The 19,420-nt window shown below is 43.0% G+C and overlaps 1 protein-coding gene across 6 annotated transcripts in view; it reads left to right on the top strand.

Moving 5' to 3' along the window:
- The window catches only part of conu (Rho GTPase-activating protein conundrum), a 115,593-nt gene that overhangs the window by 66,116 nt on the left and 30,057 nt on the right, over positions 1-19,420 (top strand). For all 6 annotated transcript variants that reach the window (XR_005990787.2, XM_070283737.1, XM_070283736.1 and 3 more), the window contains one exon: positions 15,970-16,140. Coding sequence is in view for 5 of the 6 variants with exons in the window: in XM_070283737.1 (XP_070139838.1) it covers positions 15,970-16,140 (171 nt within the window). In the remaining variant the exon portion in view is untranslated. The remainder of the gene's footprint in view (positions 1-15,969; positions 16,141-19,420) is intronic.

The following is a 19,420-nucleotide window of genomic DNA, read 5'->3' as shown; positions in this document are numbered from 1 at the left end:
GAAGAACACTTTCGAGCTGTGTCTAATTACCTGCAGGAAGCACCTACCAACTAAAAAGCAGCAAGGGACTGCAAGTAGTGCTGAATGGAATTGAACCAGAAGTCGCACCCTCTGAGATACTAGAAGCCCTGAAAGGCAAGGGTTTCTTTGCCAAGAATGTTAGCAACATTATCAACAAAAACAAAAATGAGCAACCTTTGCATTTCGGCTGTCTACTGCCCACCTCGCTTTACAATCTCTGAAGGCCAATTCATGGACTTTAACAACTCTCTTGGAGATCGTTTCATAGCTGCAGGAGATTACAACGCCAAGCACACGCATTGGGGATCCCGCCTCGTGACCCCCAAGGGAAGACAACGCTCTCATCAATGTGAGAAATAAACTGGACTACGTTTCCCCTGGTAGCCCCACCTATTGGCCAGCAGACCCCAGAAAGATACCTGATCTAATTGACTTTGCGGTGACAAAAAACATCCCACACAATTTAATAAACGCCAAGGCCCTTCCGGACCTTTCTTCAGATCACTCGCCGCTGTTGATAACCCTCCTTCAAAGCCCAGAAACTACGGATCGCTCTCACAGGTTGACGTCGCACAGAACAAATTGGATGAAATACAAAAAGTATGTGAGTTTCCACATAGAGCTAGCCCCCCAGCTCAATACTGAAGCCGACATCGACTCCACCACCTCCGCTCTGGAAGAGGTACTTGTGACTGCAGCCAGGCCCTCAACACCACAACAGAAGGATGTGCAAAAAATCAAATTCAAAACGAACCAGCAAATTGAACAGCTTATCCAATAAAAGAGGCGTCTGCGACGGGCGTGGCAAAACAATAGATCGCCATGCTCAAAGCAACGTCTTAATGAAGCCACACGCAAACTAAGCCGGGCCCTGAAGCAAGATGCCGAAAATGCACAATTAAGATATATTGAGAAACTCTTGCCCACCAGCACAAAGCATCCATTATGGAGAGCTCACCCAAATTTAAGCTCACCGGCTGAAACCATCACCCCGATAAGAAAGTCATCTGGTTGCTGGGCCCGCAGCGAGAAAGACAGAGCCGAAACATTTGCCTCACATCTCCAGGGCGTTTTCCAGCCGAACCCTGCTGCAAATCCATTTGAACTACCGCAAATCCACACTGAAACGGATTCTACTCCAGCATCATTTCGTCCGAACGAGATAACGAAGGTCATCCGGGAACTGAAGCCGAAAAAGGCTCCCGGCGATGACCTAATAACTCAAAAAATGATAATTGAACTTCCGAATTGTGCTATTGAGGTCATCTGTAAAATCTTCAATGGGATCATAAGTCTCGGCCATTACCCAACAAAATGGAAAAAATCTATAATTATAATGTTACCGAAACCCAGAAAAGACCACACGATTCCATCATCCTACCGACCAATAAGTCTACTATCATGCTTGTCCAAGTTATTTAAAAAATGCCTACTAAAGCCCATAATTCCTTATCTGGGAGCTCACAACATCATCCCAGCTCATCAATTTGGCTTCAGAGAAAAACATGGAACTATCGAGCAAGCTAACAGAATAACATCAGAAATTCGCACAGCCTTCGAGCATCGAGAATATTGCAGCACGATATTTCTCGATGTTTCTCAAGCATTCGATCGCGTCTGGCTCAACGGCCTCATGCACAAAATAAAAACACTTTTGCCGGTATACACACACAAATTACTTGAGTCGTATCTCTACAACAGAGTCTTCGCAGTGAGGTGCAACGCAACAACATCCGGGACCTATTCAATCGAAGCTGGAGTCCCACAAGGAAGCGCACTTGTGCCTACCCTATTTGTCCTATACACAGCGGATATCCCCACAAGCCACCAGCTAACATTATCCACTTTCGCTGATGACACTGCGATCCTCAGCCGTTCCATATGTCCAGTCCGTGCAACAGCCCAGCTCGCCAACCACCTCAAGGTAGTCGAGAAGTGGCTATCTGACTGGCGTATCAAAATAAATGAACAAAAGTGTAAGCACATAACGTTCACTCTCAACAGACAAACATGCCCCCCGCTCTACCTGAACAGCACACTGATCCCCGAAGTCAACGTGGTAACGTACCTGGGCGTCCAATTGGACAGACGCCTAACATGGCGAAGACACATTGAATGCAAGAAAATTCATCTAAAACAGTAGAGGCTACTGGCTCATAAACTCCCGATCGCCCCTGTGTCTGGACTACAAAGTCCTGCTCTACAACTCCACACTAAAGCCAATATGAACGTATGGCTCCCAGCTTTGGGGAAACGCGTGAAGCACCAATCTAGGCATCAAACAGCGCGCCCAATCAGAAATCCTGAGAACTATCACTGGGGCACCATGGTATATTCGCAACGAAAACATTTACAGGGATCTCGGCATTCCTACAGTTAAGAGAGAAATAGAAAAATAAAAAGCGTCCTACAAGGAAAAACTCTCTGCCCATCCAAACCCTATAGCAAGGGACTTGATACGGGTTTCCAGAAGAAGCCGTCTAATACGTAACGGCCTTCCAACCCAGTCATAATTAGTCAGGGCCATTTACTCTGTACCAGTCTACATGACTGCTAGTTAGGTAGTATTGTCAGATTTGATACACTTATTGTTAGTCTTATAAATGAGAAGATTCAATAAATAATATCAAAGCCTAAAAAAAAAAAATTCATGTTTTTGCAACGGCTTTTTTTCTAGAGGCGCTACTGTGCGACGTTCGATGATTAATCAGCATTTAATTCTTCGACATTATCATAGGATTTCCTTTTTAAACTATGTAGAATTCTTAAATGATCCAAATATATTTGTTTTGTATAAAACAATTCTAACAATTACTTAACAAGATTAAGATATTAAAAAATAATTAACATATACATAAATAACTAAATGACTAATAAAATGGTGTATGGGGTGCATACTGATTGAACAAATTACATTGCTGTGTTCCAAACAGTCACCTGTGTTATTTTTATAACAATTTAACTTAAAGAAAAATGAAGTTACTCGTATGTATATGGCTGTCGCGATAATGCAAATTTGCCAAAACAATAGTTGGCCACACCAAATTACAGCGCATGCAGCCATAATATGACTTACAGCTTAATTCCTGTATATGGCTTGGCAAAAATCCTCCATCTGAACCCTCCCCGAGGGTGCCGGCTGGGCAATGGGCACTATATTAGCCCGGACAGGGGTAATGCATTGCTGCTTGCCCCGTCCGCGATAATACAGTGTCTAGCTAAGGCCACGGTTTAACTGATGGGGCCGCAACGTGCAGAACCTTCCAGTCCGCGGTTGGGATATCCGGATTCTGACTCTGCAGCAGCTTCAGCGCCCGGTCCGCTTGGATTGCGATGGGGAAGAGTACCTTCGCTTTTGGAGTGGATGCGATTAGCTCCCGGTCCACCACTTCTAGCTTGGCTCCCTCCCACAGCGCCTCCAACTGGCAGACCGCTTGCGTCAGCCACTTTCTCGTCGGGTCATCCATGCACTTTAGGATTTTGACCCCATTTAGCCACCCAGCACCATCGAAGGTGGGCATGGGAGCTTCGGGATCATCCTCCATCCGTGCGTACAATGACTCAACGAGCCGCGCATGCACCATCTTCCACTGCGCCTCGTTCATTTTGCCGGCTTCATCGCTTCTGTCAATGAGGGCCACGATCAGGTGTCGTTTGGTCACCTCACTGACTTTTGAGGTTTTTTTGGGCTTTTTCGCCATTTGGGGAGACCCTGCCTCCTTAGGCCCGCGTTGCCGCTTGCTCCCCGGTGCGTCCATAGAGGCGCTTTCGGTTGAGCGTTGCCTTTTGTTGGAAAGCGTCTCCTCCACCTTGTTGGCGAATCCGCGAGTCGAACTCATATGGGGGAGTTTGACGAAGTGAAGCCTCCCCTCAGCGATCTTTTCCTCAGCCCAGGTAAGCTTTTCGTTCTACTCTGGGGATAGGGCGGCTTTTTTCTGGAGCCGATCCTGGATGCGGAGGGCAGCCTTGTACAGCGCCTTGGCCTTCATACCCTCGCTTGACCGCTTTAGCCCGTCCCTGGGAGCTGGTGCCTGGTGAGTGGAGAAGCTGCACGCTCTCAAGGTCCGAGTCTGTATCGACTATGGCACGTGAGGGGCTCAACTTCCCCTGCGTAGTTTTTTCGGCAGTAGCGTTGCAACTGACATGACCTGCTCCCGTCACATCAGAGGTGTAACCGCTGGCGACACGCAGAGAGGATTGCTCCCCTCGTGCCCGCCGGTGGTAGCGGTCACGCCTTCCACCGACGTTTGGGCTGACATCCCAGCCCTGGTTTCTTCCTTTAAACCCTCCAGAATGGTTTGTTTTTCAGGGGTACCACCCACTTGCAGAAGGAGTTAAACCGTGGCCTTAGCTAGACACTGTATTATCGCGGACGGGGCAAGCAGCAATGCATTACCCCTGTCCGGGCTAATATAGTGCCCATTGCCCAGCCGGCACCCTCGGGGAGGGTTCAGATGGAGGATTTTTGCCAAGCCATATACAGGAATTAAGCTGTAAGTCATATTATGGCTGCATGCGCTGTAATTTGGTGTGGCCAACTATTGTTTTGGCAAATTTGCATTATCGCGACAGCCATATACATACGAGTAACTTCATTTTTCTTTAAGTTAAATTGTTATAAAAATAACACAGGTGACTGTTTGGAACACAGCAATGTAATTTGTTCAATCAGTATGCACCCCATACACCATTTTATTAGTCATTTAGTTATTTATGTATATGTTAATTATTTTTTAATATCTTAATCTTGTTAAGTAATTGTTAGAATTGTTTTATACAAAACAAATATATTTGGATCATTTAAGAATTCTACATAGTTTAAAAAGGAAATCCTATGATAATGTCGAAGAATTAAATGCTGATTAATCATCGAACGTCGCACAGTAGCGCCTCTAGAAAAAAAGCCGTTGCAAAAACATGAATTTTTTTTTTTTAGGCTTTGATATTATTTATTGAATCTTCTCATTTATAAGACTAACAATAAGTGTATCAAATCTGACAATACTACCTAACTAGCAGTCATGTAGACTGGTACAGAGTAAATGGCCCTGACTAATTATGACTGGGTTGGAAGGCCGTTACGTATTAGACGGCTTCTTCTGGAAACCCGTATCAAGTCCCTTGCTATAGGGTTTGGATGGGCAGAGAGTTTTTCCTTGTAGGACGCTTTTTATTTTTCTATTTCTCTCTTAACTGTAGGAATGCCGAGATCCCTGTAAATGTTTTCGTTGCGAATATACCATGGTGCCCCAGTGATAGTTCTCAGGATTTCTGATTGGGCGCGCTGTTTGATGCCTAGATTGGTGCTTCACGCGTTTCCCCAAAGCTGGGAGCCATACGTTCATATTGGCTTTAGTGTGGAGTTGTAGAGCAGGACTTTGTAGTCCAGACACAGGGGCGATCGGGAGTTTATGAGCCAGTAGCCTCTACTGTTTTAGATGAATTTTCTTGCATTCAATGTGTCTTCGCCATGTTAGGCGTCTGTCCAATTGGACGCCCAGGTACGTTACCACGTTGACTTCGGGGATCAGTGTGCTGTTCAGGTAGAGCGGGGGGCATGTTTGTCTGTTGAGAGTGAACGTTATGTGCTTACACTTTTGTTCATTTATTTTGATACGCCAGTCAGATATCCACTTCTCGACTACCTTGAGGTGGTTGGCGAGCTGGGCTGTTGCACGGACTGGACATATGGAACGGCTGAGGATCGCAGTGTCATCAGCGAAAGTGGATAATGTTAGCTGGTGGCTTGTGGGGATATCCGCTGTGTATAGGACAAATAGGGTAGGCACAAGTGCGCTTCCTTGTGGGACTCCAGCTTCGATTGAATAGGTCCCGGATGTTGTTGCGTTGCACCTCACTGCGAAGACTCTGTTGTAGAGATACGACTCAAGTAATTTGTGTGTGTATACCGGCAAAAGTGTTTTTATTTTGTGCATGAGGCCGTTGAGCCAGACGCGATCGAATGCTTGAGAAACATCGAGAAATATCGTGCTGCAATATTCTCGATGCTCGAAGGCTGTGCGAATTTCTGATGTTATTCTGTTAGCTTGCTCGATAGTTCCATGTTTTTCTCTGAAGCCAAATTGATGAGCTGGGATGATGTTGTGAGCTCCCAGATAAGGAATTATGGGCTTTAGTAGGCATTTTTTAAATAACTTGGACAAGCATGATAGTAGACTTATTGGTCGGTAGGATGATGGAATCGTGTGGTCTTTTCTGGGTTTCGGTAACATTATAATTATAGATTTTTTCCATTTTGTTGGGTAATGGCCGAGACTTATGATCCCATTGAAGATTTTACAGATGACCTCAATAGCACAATTCGGAAGTTCAATTATCATTTTTTGAGTTATTAGGTCATCGCCGGGAGCCTTTTTCGGCTTCAGTTCCCGGATGACCTTCGTTATCTCGTTCGGACGAAATGATGCTGGAGTAGAATCCGTTTCAGTGTGGATTTGCGGTAGTTCAAATGGATTTGCAGCAGGGTTCGGCTGGAAAACGCCCTGGAGATGTGAGGCAAATGTTTCGGCTCTGTCTTTCTCGCTGCGGGCCCAGCAACCAGATGACTTTCTTATCGGGGTGATGGTTTCAGCCGGTGAGCTTAAATTTGGGTGAGCTCTCCATAATGGATGCTTTGTGCTGGTGGGCAAGAGTTTCTCAATATATCTTAATTGTGCATTTTCGGCATCTTGCTTCAGGGCCCGGCTTAGTTTGCGTGTGGCTTCATTAAGACGTTGCTTTGAGCATGGCGATCTATTGTTTTGCCACGCCCGTCGCAGACGCCTCTTTTATTGGATAAGCTGTTCAATTTGCTGGTTCGTTTTGAATTTGATTTTTTGCACATCCTTCTGTTGTGGTGTTGAGGGCCTGGCTGCAGTCACAAGTACCTCTTCCAGAGCGGAGGTGGTGGAGTCGATGTCGGCTTCAGTATTGAGCTGGGGGGCTAGCTCTATGTGGAAACTCACATACTTTTTGTATTTCATCCAATTTGTTCTGTGCGACGTCAACCTGTGAGAGCGATCCGTAGTTTCTGGGCTTTGAAGGAGGGTTATCAACAGCGGCGAGTGATCTGAAGAAAGGTCCGGAAGGGCCTTGGCGTTTATTAAATTGTGTGGGATGTTTTTTGTCACCGCAAAGTCAATTAGATCAGGTATCTTTCTGGGGTCTGCTGGCCAATAGGTGGGGCTACCAGGGGAAACGTAGTCCAGTTTATTTCTCACATTGATGAGAGCGTTGTCTTCCCTTGGGGGTCACGAGGCGGGATCCCCAATGCGTGTGCTTGGCGTTGTAATCTCCTGCAGCTATGAAACGATCTCCAAGAGAGTTGTTAAAGTCCATGAATTGGCCTTCAGAGATTGTAAAGCGAGGTGGGCAGTAGACAGCCGAAATGCAAAGGTTGCTCATTTTTGTTTTTGTTGATAATGTTGCTAACATTCTTGGCAAAGAAACCCTTGCCTTTCAGGGCTTCTAGTATCTCAGAGGGTGCGACTTCTGGTTCAATTCCATTCAGCACTACTTGCAGTCCCTTGCTGCTTTTTAGTTGGTAGGTGCTTCCTGCAGGTAATTAGACACAGCTCGAAAGTGTTCTTCTGTTTTGGTTTGAACTTTAGTTTCGCAAATGTTCCCTTTAATAATCGGAACAACATGAAAATTTCCGTCCCCGACCACCGCAACAATTTTGTTGACCAGGGCGTTTGACTGTTTTTGAGTCTCCTGCTCCGGCTCTGCTGGGTTATTCTCATCAGCTAGCGGGGAAAATTTGTTGGTGTTGGTGACACGGTTGATCTTAGGTTTGTTACCAACCGTATTATGTGGGCTGAGCTTACGCTTATTTTGGATGTAGCGATCCATGCCAGTCTGTATGGCCGGAACCGCTTGTTGCTTATCGGGGCTCACGGTTTTTGTTACCAAAGAACTTGGCGCTGCGGCCGTTGGCACCGATTTTGCAATATTGGTCGTTGGTTTAGTTGTTCTTGTTGCTTTTGCTGCGTTTGCAGAAATTGCAGCTCTGCTTGTTGTAGGTGCGTCTTCCATCGAAACCGGTGGTTGTGGGGTTTGGCATTGGGAGCTCCAAGATGTAGGAGCTGGAATGAGTAGGGCGGGTGAGCAAGAGCGCGCTCTCGTGCCGTCGGCGGTCAGTAGAGCCGGGTTGGGCTTGGTAGACGTTTTTTCTGCTTCGTTGTCGCGAGTTTCTTTGGTTTACAGAGGTTCTACGCTCATTCTTTTGATCGCCGCTCATTATTTTGAGCTTGTTACGCGTGGCACCATATAAATGAACTTTGCAGCTCAAAAACACGTCTCACGCACTAGTGTCCGTATGTCATACGCACTGTAGGGCTTGGCCTAACTGACAGTACGTAGTTTAGGGTTCCAAATTTACTTTTTTACCATGGAAAACACTAAAAGAATGAACCCCCGTAGGCACGTCTGCACTCGATGAAGGTCGAATGCGTTGATTTAGTTGATGCTGTTGCTTTTGATGCGATTGCAGAAATTGTAGCACTGCTTGTTGTTGTTGCGTCTTCCATCGAAGCCGATGGTGCGGAGGTTTGGCATTGATAGCTCCAAGATGTAGTTGTTGGAGTGAGTAGGGTGAGCAAGAGCGCACTCTCTTGTTATCGGAGGTCAGTAGAGCCGGGATGGGTTTGGTACTATAGGTACTATAGGGCTTGGCCTAACTATCAGTACGTAGTTTAGAGTTCAGAATCTACTTTTTCACAATGAAAAACACATCGAGAATAAACACAGCGTAGCGGTCGTCCGTAGGCACGTCTGCACTCGACAAAAGTCGAATGCTTTTGCTTTTGTTGCGGTGCAACATATACCAAAATAAATGATTGAGAAAAAGAATGGAGCTAAGTTCGGCACGCCGAAGATTGTATACCATTGCAGTTTGCAATTGGATCAATTTTTTATATATTTTTGTATTTTACCTTTACTGTTTTAATTTTTTGTTAAATGTGCCTATCGTTCCCATCATAAGTTTGTGAATTTCAGTTTTTCAGAACTTTGGTTTTAATTTTTTGAAAATCGAACGATGTGATTTTTATAAAATAATTGTAAGGCATTAAAGCCTGTTTATTATTAATTAATGCTGGATGATCGAAAGAAGTACAATGAATTAGGGTGATGAAATCAACGTCGCCGGCTACTTTTGGCTACTTCTGACGACTGCTGCTAATTGACGACTTGATCGACGACTTGTTATGCACCGACTGTTATGCTCGAACTTGATCCTTCGACGACTATGGAGATTACTTGACGATTTGACTCCAACTTGACGACTTTAATACCGCTGCTTCTTTTCCGTTTTACTTCTCCGACGCTAGTGATTTACTCTAGAGATGTACCTCTAAAAGTATCGCCTCCATATCTGCTGGCAGGCACGTTAACCATCGATAACCCTGACTGTACTTTACATTCGGCCGTCCTGATACTCTGAGTCTGACCCAGACGATTCTTCATCCTCGTTTTCCGCAGCATATTTTCAAAGTTTTATAGTATCCACGCTAGTCGAAGTGAAAGTTGGTCCTTCCACAAATGCTGTTTTTTTCACATTTCACATTTCGCTTGACTTTGGTTATCGTGTATGGGCCGAGGTATGAGCTTGCTAACTTTTTCCCAGTCACAAATTGTGTCCGCTTATAGCAACCAGGTCACCTTCTTTGTAGCGCTTTTCCATGACTCGATTCTTGTCGTAATTTCTCTTGTACGCTTCTTGGGCTTCCTGAATCTGCTTCATTGATTCTATTCGCATCTGGTTTCTTTCTTGATCAAAATCAGTGGCCAATTCCTCTTCCAACAACGACAACATATTATCGCTAACTTTGTTGTGCATTTGTACTCCGAATAATAATTGAAACGGTGTCTTCTTTGTAGGGCAGTGGACATGCGTGTTGATAGCTGCTTGAACTTGCGCCACAACTTATACCACTTGGATGGGTCTTCAGCGGACAGTTCAGCCATTATTGAGATTATGCATCTGTTTACACGTTCAATTTGTCCATTTCCTCTTTCAACTCGTGTTGTAGTCCACACAGGTTCAATTCCATTATTCGTCACGTGTTCTTGAAATTGATTGGAAGTAAAGGCGACACCTCTATCGCCTATGATACGTACTGGGTGGCCAAAGACTGCAGATCATTCCTGCAATTTCTTAACGACTTCATCGCTTCCCGTGCTCTTTTTTTGGGAATAACCAAACTAACTTGGTAAATGCATCCACGGCTGCAAAGATAAATCATACTGCTTTGACGTTGCGTCCATTGGTCCGAGATGATCTACGTGAAGAGTGTGCAGTTGTTTATCTTCCTTGTCAATACAATACAACTGACCTTCTTTCTTTCCGGTTTTTTTGTTTATCAAAATACATTTCACGCAGTTCCTGATGACGGCCTACTTTTTTCTCCATATGCAGGGCAAAGTGACCAACATCATGTGCTTCCTTTATTAATTAATTCTCCATTGCTTTAGGTACGACCATGACATTGAACAGTATTCCTCCCTTTACTATGAATACATCTACTGGCAACTTAAACAGTCGACGTGTTTCATTTTATCTCCTGCTTGATGCTCAACTTGGAATGTAAAATCTTCGAGATACAGAATCCATTCAGCTACTTCTCTAGGTATTTCACAATCGGAGAGCAACTTGAACTTGATTCCCAAAAGGTAATGGCGGAACTTTTTGACGGCTAAATAGGCAGCTTTTACTTCAAGAATATAACTGCGGCGCTTTGAGTCAGTTGCTGAGGTTTTCTTGCTCCAATATGCAATTGGATGAAGTTCGCCCTCGAATCTCTGCATTAATATGCCACCAAACCTATTCATGGACGCATCCGTGTGTAGTTCTGTTGGTGCTTCTCTGCTATACAGCTGCAGGACTGGTTCGTTCGAAGGGATATCCTTTATCTGGTTCATTGCGCTTATCTGCTCGGCTTCAAAAATAAACTTGTCGCCTTTCATGATGTCTTCTTTGATTAAATCTTGAAAAATGGCATTGACAAAACGGTTGTAAACGGGGGGCGAGTTGCAAAATCCAAACGGTGCTTTGCAAAACTCAAACAGACCCTCTTTGGTGATAAAAGCAGTAAAGCGACTACTAGGCTCTTCGATCGGTACATGTAGGTAACTGTTCTCGAGATCCATGACAGTGAACACCTTCGCAGATTGAAGCTTTTCTGGTACCTCATCCATCAAGGGTACAGGAAAACTGTCTCTGAGTACCATTCTGTTCAGTTGGCGAAAGTCAATACAAATTCTGTTAGACCCGTCCTTCTTTTTCACAATGACTACTCGACTTGCGAAATTTGACGTTGATTTCCTTACTGTTTCCTCTTTCAGCCAATCGTCCACTTGCTCTCTTACGGCAGCTGCTTCAATTGCTGAAAGGGTTTCATCTGCTCATCCGGCACGATTTTCATTTGCACCGGACATTCAACTGGAGACTCGGCTGGCTTGTAATTGTCGACCAACGACTGTATTATCGGCTTGAACTGCTGAGAAACGCTTATATCAATTTCGGTCTCAACTATATTGTAAATACTTAGCTCATTACGTCCAGCGCTGTCTGGTCGCGCTAACACCTTGGTGAACGTAAATCCTTCCTCGTCCAACGTTACTCGAAATTTGGATGCGAAGTCGAAACCGAGTAGGGCATCCTCTTCGATGTTTTTGTCCGGAACTACAACAAATTTTTGTTCCACCTTAGATCCATCCACGTTGACTGTGCCGGTGAATGTACCCAGCGGCTTCGTTTGTATGTTTCCTAGCCCTCGCAGAACTATATAACATTTTTCAAGCTTCACGTCGATCAGCTTCTTGGAAACAGAGTGGCAGACAATTGACACATCCGCTCCTGTGTCAATCAGACACGTAATTTCGACTCCGTTCCAGTTGATCGTTTTATGGCGTTTGGAAGACTGATCCACCTGCACCGACCTGGTTACTTGCACTTGGTATCCACCTTGCAATCCTTTCTCAGGTGCTCCGCCGATCCGCAATTAAAGCAACGAGCATTTCGGTTGCTGGCACTGGGCATATTTTTCTTGCCACCACTGTGCAACTAAACATGATTTGACATGCACTTGCGTTGGTATATCTCGAATTTCTCATTGAGCTCGTGAAATTCTTTACAGCTGTAGAGGTTAAATTTAAGCTCACTTGGTATGTCCACTAACCATACAAAATAAAGAAAAGTCATTTCATACAACGAAAATGGGACCAAAAACTTCTTAGCGACAGGCCCCAGAGCTGTTCGCGATAGGCCCCACAGCTTCGTGTGCGCTCGGGTTTTTCGCTCTCTCATTCTTATGCTCGCACACTGATTGCGAGAGTTCAGTCGCAGAGTGGCGGATCTTCAGAAGGTTGCTCTGCGCTTGAACTCTTCTTTATATATATGCATGTTAATGCATTCACGTACACGGGTGCATGTGTGCGATCATTTCATTTCGGCCCAGCAAGAATATTTGGTATTTTGCTACTTTTCGCGCTAGGTACCCTAACAATATGGGCATATTAACCATTGGGTTAATGATAAAAATAAGGATGTTATATGTTATAATATATTTCTTACTTTTTCATCTTCCTGTCTACTTAGTGTTTGCCTATCTGTTTCATCTTCGTAGTCAACAAAGTCTGATCCATAAAAATAACATTTTATTGATCCTGTCAATAAAAAACATAAAGTTTTTCAAAAAAATTTCAGCTGGCTTTTGTTTAGCCCAAAATAGCAATTTAATACTGGTTCAAGTATGGCAATAATTGGTATTAAAACATTTTTATGAATGAAATCGGACTTCCTGAGTCTGTGAGGGACGCCGTAGTGATCGGAGATATAGATTTTGAATGAAAAACTAATTTTAATTGCCTTACATAATTGTTTTCGCCTGCATCCTTTCTCTCTAGGCACTGTCCAACGAAATGCCCAAGAGCTTCGCACTGATAGCACGATCCAGGCTCCTTCTTAGGTTTGCGACTGAAAGAGCTCCAAAATAAATAAGAAGTCTTCATCTGCTGAGTTTTTGTAAGAAACTGATTTTATTCCATTCAAACCCTAGCTTATATAGCTAACATGAGAATGTACATTGTAGATCTTAGTTCTAGACCCACGCATCGGACAGTTCCCGATCGTGGGAAGTATTTAAAGTACGATAAGAGTGCAAACAGTCACCCCGAAAGAACATATCTTAAACAAACCCAGACCGCTCGCAGGAGGTCATATTTCGGGTTACTTGTTACATAGGCTCAAGTGGCGGTTGTATTAATAGATAGATATGGTGCTAGGCCGTGCTCTGCTGCTGGGACTTTATCGCTAACAGATGCTTCTTATCTAAAACCATGTTCATGTTTGAACATTCTGCCAAGGGCCAGCAAGATTCGGGGTACATTTAAATTAGTTGCAATTAACATTAAGTGGACTGTATTTATTTTATATTAATAATTTTGCAACTAATATTTTACAACGCCTCTGTATCATGGCTTAATAAACAATTACAATTTCATTTTAATTTTTAATTCATGTTCCTGTGTGAACATTCTGCTAAGGGCCAGCAAGCTGTAGAATTTTAGGTTATCAACAAAAAATACAATACAATTCAAAATTATTTTTTTACGAATTACAAATTTTAAGATTTTGTTTACGGACATCGAAAGCATCAGCTTGTAATTGCCTGCTTACGAAATTATAATAATTTTTTATTATTATTAGCGGAGTGCCTTTAGTACTCCCAGATACCTCCAAAGTGAGGTCCTGCCGGCGGAATAGGCGGACTAAAATGCCACTCAATTCCTTCTTTTAATGGCCTTTGCCAACTTTTCTAGCTGCGCCTACAAAATTTGTTCCGTTCATCGGAATAAATAGTAGCGCCTCTTCTTGCGACCAAACCTTCTGAGTGCTGCTGTAGTCAGTGTGGGATGCGTTGAGGTGCCGCCTGAATCCTCGCTGCTGCTGTCGTCGCTGCTGCTGTCGTCGCTGCCGCCTTGTCGTCGCTGCGGCTGTAGTGGTTGTTGCAGACTTATTTGTAGTTGCTGCCGTGCGGTCGTCCCTCCTTCTCCTTATTCTCCGTCAAGGGCTGGGTAACTTCCACACATATTTTTATATTTTGTCGATTACTCGACAATAAAAAATTTTTCATTTTTATTCTCTTAAAAAACCAACCAATGGAGGTGGAACAATTTTTTGTTTTTTTTTTAACAAAAAGGACTCTTTTTTATCCTTTTGCTTTTGGCAATTTCAAATGCCACAAAATAATTTTATTTATTATTTTCCAATTTAATGCACTTTTCTTTCATTAGCACATTCACTACTGATGTTTTCTTTTATTTTTTTTTCAAAAAAAGGCCTCAGTATGCCTCCAAACCATATATTTCCATGGTATTTTATTCACTTCTGATGTTTTCTTTTATTTTTTTTAAAAGAAGGCCTCAGTACGCCTCCAAACCATATATTTCCATGGTATTACATTCACTACTGATGTTTTTTTTATATTTTTTTTCATGAAAAGGCCTCAGTACGCCTCCAACACCATATATTTCAATGGTATCACTTCTGATGTTTTTTTATATTTTTTTTCATAAAAAGGCCTCAGTACGCCTCCAACACCATATATTTCAATGGTATCACTTCTGATGTTTTTTTATATTTTTTTCATAAAAAGGCCTCAGTGTGCCTCCAAACCATATCTTTCAATGGTATTACAGCAACCTTTAGCTATGTCAAGCCTAAATGGTGCTTCAATTTAAACATAAAAGACTCTTTTGTGTCTTTTTGTTTTATAATATTATTCTCTGTTCCTTCCCACGGGTGGGGGGAAACAAGAGATAATTATTTTTGCAGCCTTAATATTTTAAGGTGCTGATTTATAACTCTGAACCTCTTACCACAAGGGGGAAAGTTGCAGAGCGGTCGAAGGACCAAAATGAAAACCCCAAATAAATTAGAAGTCTTCATCTGCTGAGTTTTTGTAAGAAACTGATTTTATTCCATTCAAACCCTAGCTTATATAGCTAACATGAGAATGTACATTGTAGATCTTAGTTCTAGACCCACGCATCGGACAGTTCCCGATCGTGGGAAGTATTTAAAGTACGATAAGAGTGCAAACAGTCACCCCGAAAGAACATATCTTAAACAAACCCAGACCGCTCGCAGGAGGTCATATTTCGGGTTACTTGTTACATAGGCTCAAGTGGCGGTTGTATTAATAGATAGATATGGTGCTAGGCCGTGCTCTGCTGCTGGGACTTTATCGCTAACAGATGCTTCTTATCTAAAACCATGTTCATGTTTAAACAGCGACAGTCTTTGCCTAGGTGACCTCTTGAATTACAATTTACACATCGCAATCCTTCTGTGTTGTTTGTTCTTCTCACTTCCGCGTCCCATCACATTCTACTCACTCAGAGATTTTTTTTGTGTTCCATGGTCGCCATGTTGACTCATCTCAATTAAAATCAAAGTTTTCAAAATCGAATTTTGGTTTGTGATAAATTGAAGCACCAAGTGGCGCTTTTCCAATCTCTTAGTGGTTTCTGGCTTTACATATATATCTTGTGAGATAAAGAGGGCTAAGTCTCATAGCTGGTATCTATGCTCGCTTAGTGTGGAGCGCGTGGGAATATGCATATACATTTGAGAGCATGTGAGGTCTGCATGTGACAATTATGTCGACTTGAACTTTCCGTTAGCCGATCAAAGTATACAGACCGGCTCGGAATTCGGCCACTTGTTGTAGGGAACTGGAACCCAGAGTTTATATTTAATGTTTGATTATTGATTATAACGCAACAATGTATAAAGTACAGTGTGCATTCGATATATAATATATTCATATTACGGGGTATACATTTAGGGGTATACGTTGTGCCGAAATTTCCTTTCTTATTAGTATTCTTCTTGCTTATAATATGAATATTTTAGTTTCTAAATTGTAATTATTGATATTTCAGGGGTTCGAGTTAAGTGCAACTGAACTGGAGCCTGTTCTCTCTACATTGTCCCAACCGTATGCAGCAGCTATTGAGCAACGAGTAAAAGCTTTGAATAAAACGGTTCGGGGGCGCACAAAGTGCCGGTCCAAGCGAAAGCCTGACATCCGAGACGTATTTCGGGACTTCGATGTAAGTATATACGAAACTCAAAACAAACGTTTAGCTTAATATTATATTTTTTTGTAATTACAATAGTGCTTAAATGCGCATTGATTGCGTTTAGAAACAAGTAGGAAAGTTAGAGGAAAAAAATATAGATTCAGAAGAAACCGGGAGCGCATTAAAATAAAAGACACACGTTTCCCAGCGATTACACGAACTATTAATATAAATTTTTTTTTTAATAATAGGACAAAAAAATAACGTTTAATAGAACAAATGTTCACGCTCTCTTTTACTCTCACTCTCTCTTACTCTCGCTTTCGTTCACTCTCACTCTTACTATTACTCTCACTCTCTCACTTTCACTCTCACTCTTACTCTCAGTCTCTTTAGTAACTTTTGAGCATACAGTAAAAAAATTTGGCTACATAACATTTTTTATATATGAAAACCGGGCCACGCCTTGATGTGCCTAACAATTGAGTATATTACAAAGTTCTTAGTAAATAACATGTGACACTTAAACTTATGAATTAGGTAGGTAAGGCAGATAGTCTTAAATCTTTAACAGTAATATTTATTAGTTGAATTATAAATACTTTTAAATGCAATTTGATTTAGCACTAATCGGCGTATAATATTTTGGGTTAACCTGTCTTTAGCTAACACAAATAGATTCAACGGTTTTCCTAAACGTGAACATGCAACAAATAGTTGCCCATGAGAAAAACATCGATTTTCCAAATGTAAACCACAAATGGATATTTGACCTTGAGACTTATTTATAGACACGGCAAAAGATAAACGAATTTTGAACGGTATGGTATTTGGTATTTGACGGTATCATTGGAATACGTGGCAACAGGACCACTGTTCCTTCAAACTTCCCAGTTAAAATGGTTGCTTCAAGTATATTTGATCTTTTTGATACGCAATCCATGTCTAGCACTTGTGTGCATAGCTATTTGAAACCGCCACTTGAGCCTATGTAACAAGTAACCCGAAATATGACCTCCTGTGAGCGGTCTGGGTTTGTTTAAGATATGTATGTGCTATCGGGTTGACATGTGCACCCTTATCGTACTTAAAATATTTCTCATGATCGGGAACTGTCCGATGCGTTGGTCTAGAACTAAGATCTACAATGTACATTCTCATGTTAGCTATATAAGCTAGGGTTTGAATGAAATAAAATCAGTTTCTTACAAAAACTCAACGTATGAAGACTTCTCATTTATTTGGGGTCTTTCACCAGCTCTCAAGCCATTTGGAAGAACACCTAAAAATAACCTGCTAATTGAAGCTAAAACTAATACACTAGAAAATAGATGCAAGCTTTTAACCAGCAAACTCAGAACAAAACTTATTCTCTCTCATGACTTCCCAATAGACGAACTATCCAAATCCATAGCCAAAACAAAAAGAAATTACAGATGCCCCAACACATTAGACAGAATCATCGACTTCTGTAAAACCTTTTCCTTTCCATTCTCCTCAGCTGAAAGCTACACAGCAAAAAAATACAATACAGGAATAATTCTTAAAGCCACAAACACGACCATTTCCCTATACAACAAAAACATTACTCTGCCTATAACCTAACACCAACTGTTCCACTCTATAAAAAACTCCCTACACGATCACAAATTCATTTACACAGACGGCTCAAAAGCCAAGGACACTGTGGGCTACAGTGTCCCCAATAATACTGACATAATCATATATGGACTCCTTTCCCAGTACTGGTCCGTCTTCTCTAGTGAATTATTAGCAATCTATGAAGCTCTCAAAATTTTCTCAGGATCACCTGGCAAATATGCTATCTGCTCGGACTCCCTATCCTTCATTAAATCCATATCAAACGCAAACAACTACTCCTACTACCCCAATACAAGGGATGTCAACGCTGGACGCCATCGAGACGGTGGCCGAATCTGCTATCACCGGTAAGAGGTGGAAAGGTGGTTCCAAAACATACTGTCTAGTGGTAACGCTAGACATGCGGAACGCTATGAATATCCCAGGGTACCTCATGAGGATAGTAAGGAGCTACTTCAGTGAGAGAGTGCTCACAGTGGCTACGGATATGGGTTTAAAGAATACGAAGTCTCCGCCGGAGTCCTTCAGGGCTCCGTTTTGGGACCCCTGCTCTGGAACTCCATGTACGACGGTGTTTTGCGGCTCCCAATGCCCAGTGGCACGACCGCTGTGGGCTTCGCTGACGACGTAGCAGTGTTCATAGTCGCTAAGGAGCGCACCGTAACAGAAGTCATGGCAAAGCATGCGATCAAATCAATCGAATCGTAGCTCGCGACTGCTGGCCTGGAGCTAGCGACGGAGGGAGTCCTAATTTCGAGCCGGAAAATGGTGAAAACGGTCGAGATCCGGGTTGGCGGAGGTGTGATTAGATCGCAGAGGGCGTTCAATTACCTCGGTGTTCTGATCGATACCCGGCTTTCTTTTAAGGAGCACCTGAAGTACGCTCAGAAGAAGGCCAGTAGGACGACAGGAAGCCTCTCTCGGATACTCCTGAACACCAGAGGACCCAAGCAGATCACCAGGAAGCTTCTGACTAGCGTCGTAACTTTCCAGATGCTGTACGCGGCACCGGTGTGGGCTGAAGCCACCGAGTCCTATATACCGGGTGCCGAGTCTACATACAGACTGTGCGCTGTCCGAGTGGCAAGCACATTCAGGACGGTTTCGGCCGACGCTGCGTTGGTGATAGCGAGATTTGTCCCTCTGAGGGAGTTGGTCCGTGAGAACGCAGAGATGTGCCACGCGTTTCGCGGGCACCAAAGGCCAAAGGAGCTTAAAATAGCGGCTAGAGGAAGGAGCTATGAGAGCTGGCAAGCCAAGTGGGATGTCTCGTCCAAAAGGCGATGGACACACAGTTTGATCCCCAATATTGAGGCCTGGATGGAGCGGAAGCTTGCTGGCGAAAACTTTGCTCTTTAAATATCCCCAGAAAAAGAAGTCCGGAGCCGTCAAATCTGGAGATCTGGGTGGCTTATCGATATCGCCTTTTTTTGAGTTTTTTGAGTCAACACAACTCTACGACTGTTTTCAATGTAAAGAATCACTATTTAAGCGCGTTTTTTCGGAGTGAAGCGATTAATGATTAAAATTTTGTTACACTAAGGTTTTCAACACTAGTCTACTCAAGTCAATCGGTTCACAATTGACGAAGTTATTCAATGTTTACATACCGACATAAAAGATGGCGCACCTTGTACGTCATCGCATCTTGGCGTACTCATGCATATGGCGCGGGCTTCCAACATAAGTAGCTGGGAGGATGGTCAAA

This window comes from Drosophila kikkawai, chromosome 2R (genome assembly GCF_030179895.1).
Source record: "Drosophila kikkawai strain 14028-0561.14 chromosome 2R, DkikHiC1v2, whole genome shotgun sequence".
Classification (NCBI taxonomy): domain Eukaryota; kingdom Metazoa; phylum Arthropoda; class Insecta; order Diptera; family Drosophilidae; genus Drosophila; species Drosophila kikkawai.
The sequence above is the reverse complement of the archived record's forward strand: the minus strand, read 5'-3'. Positions and strand labels throughout refer to the sequence as shown.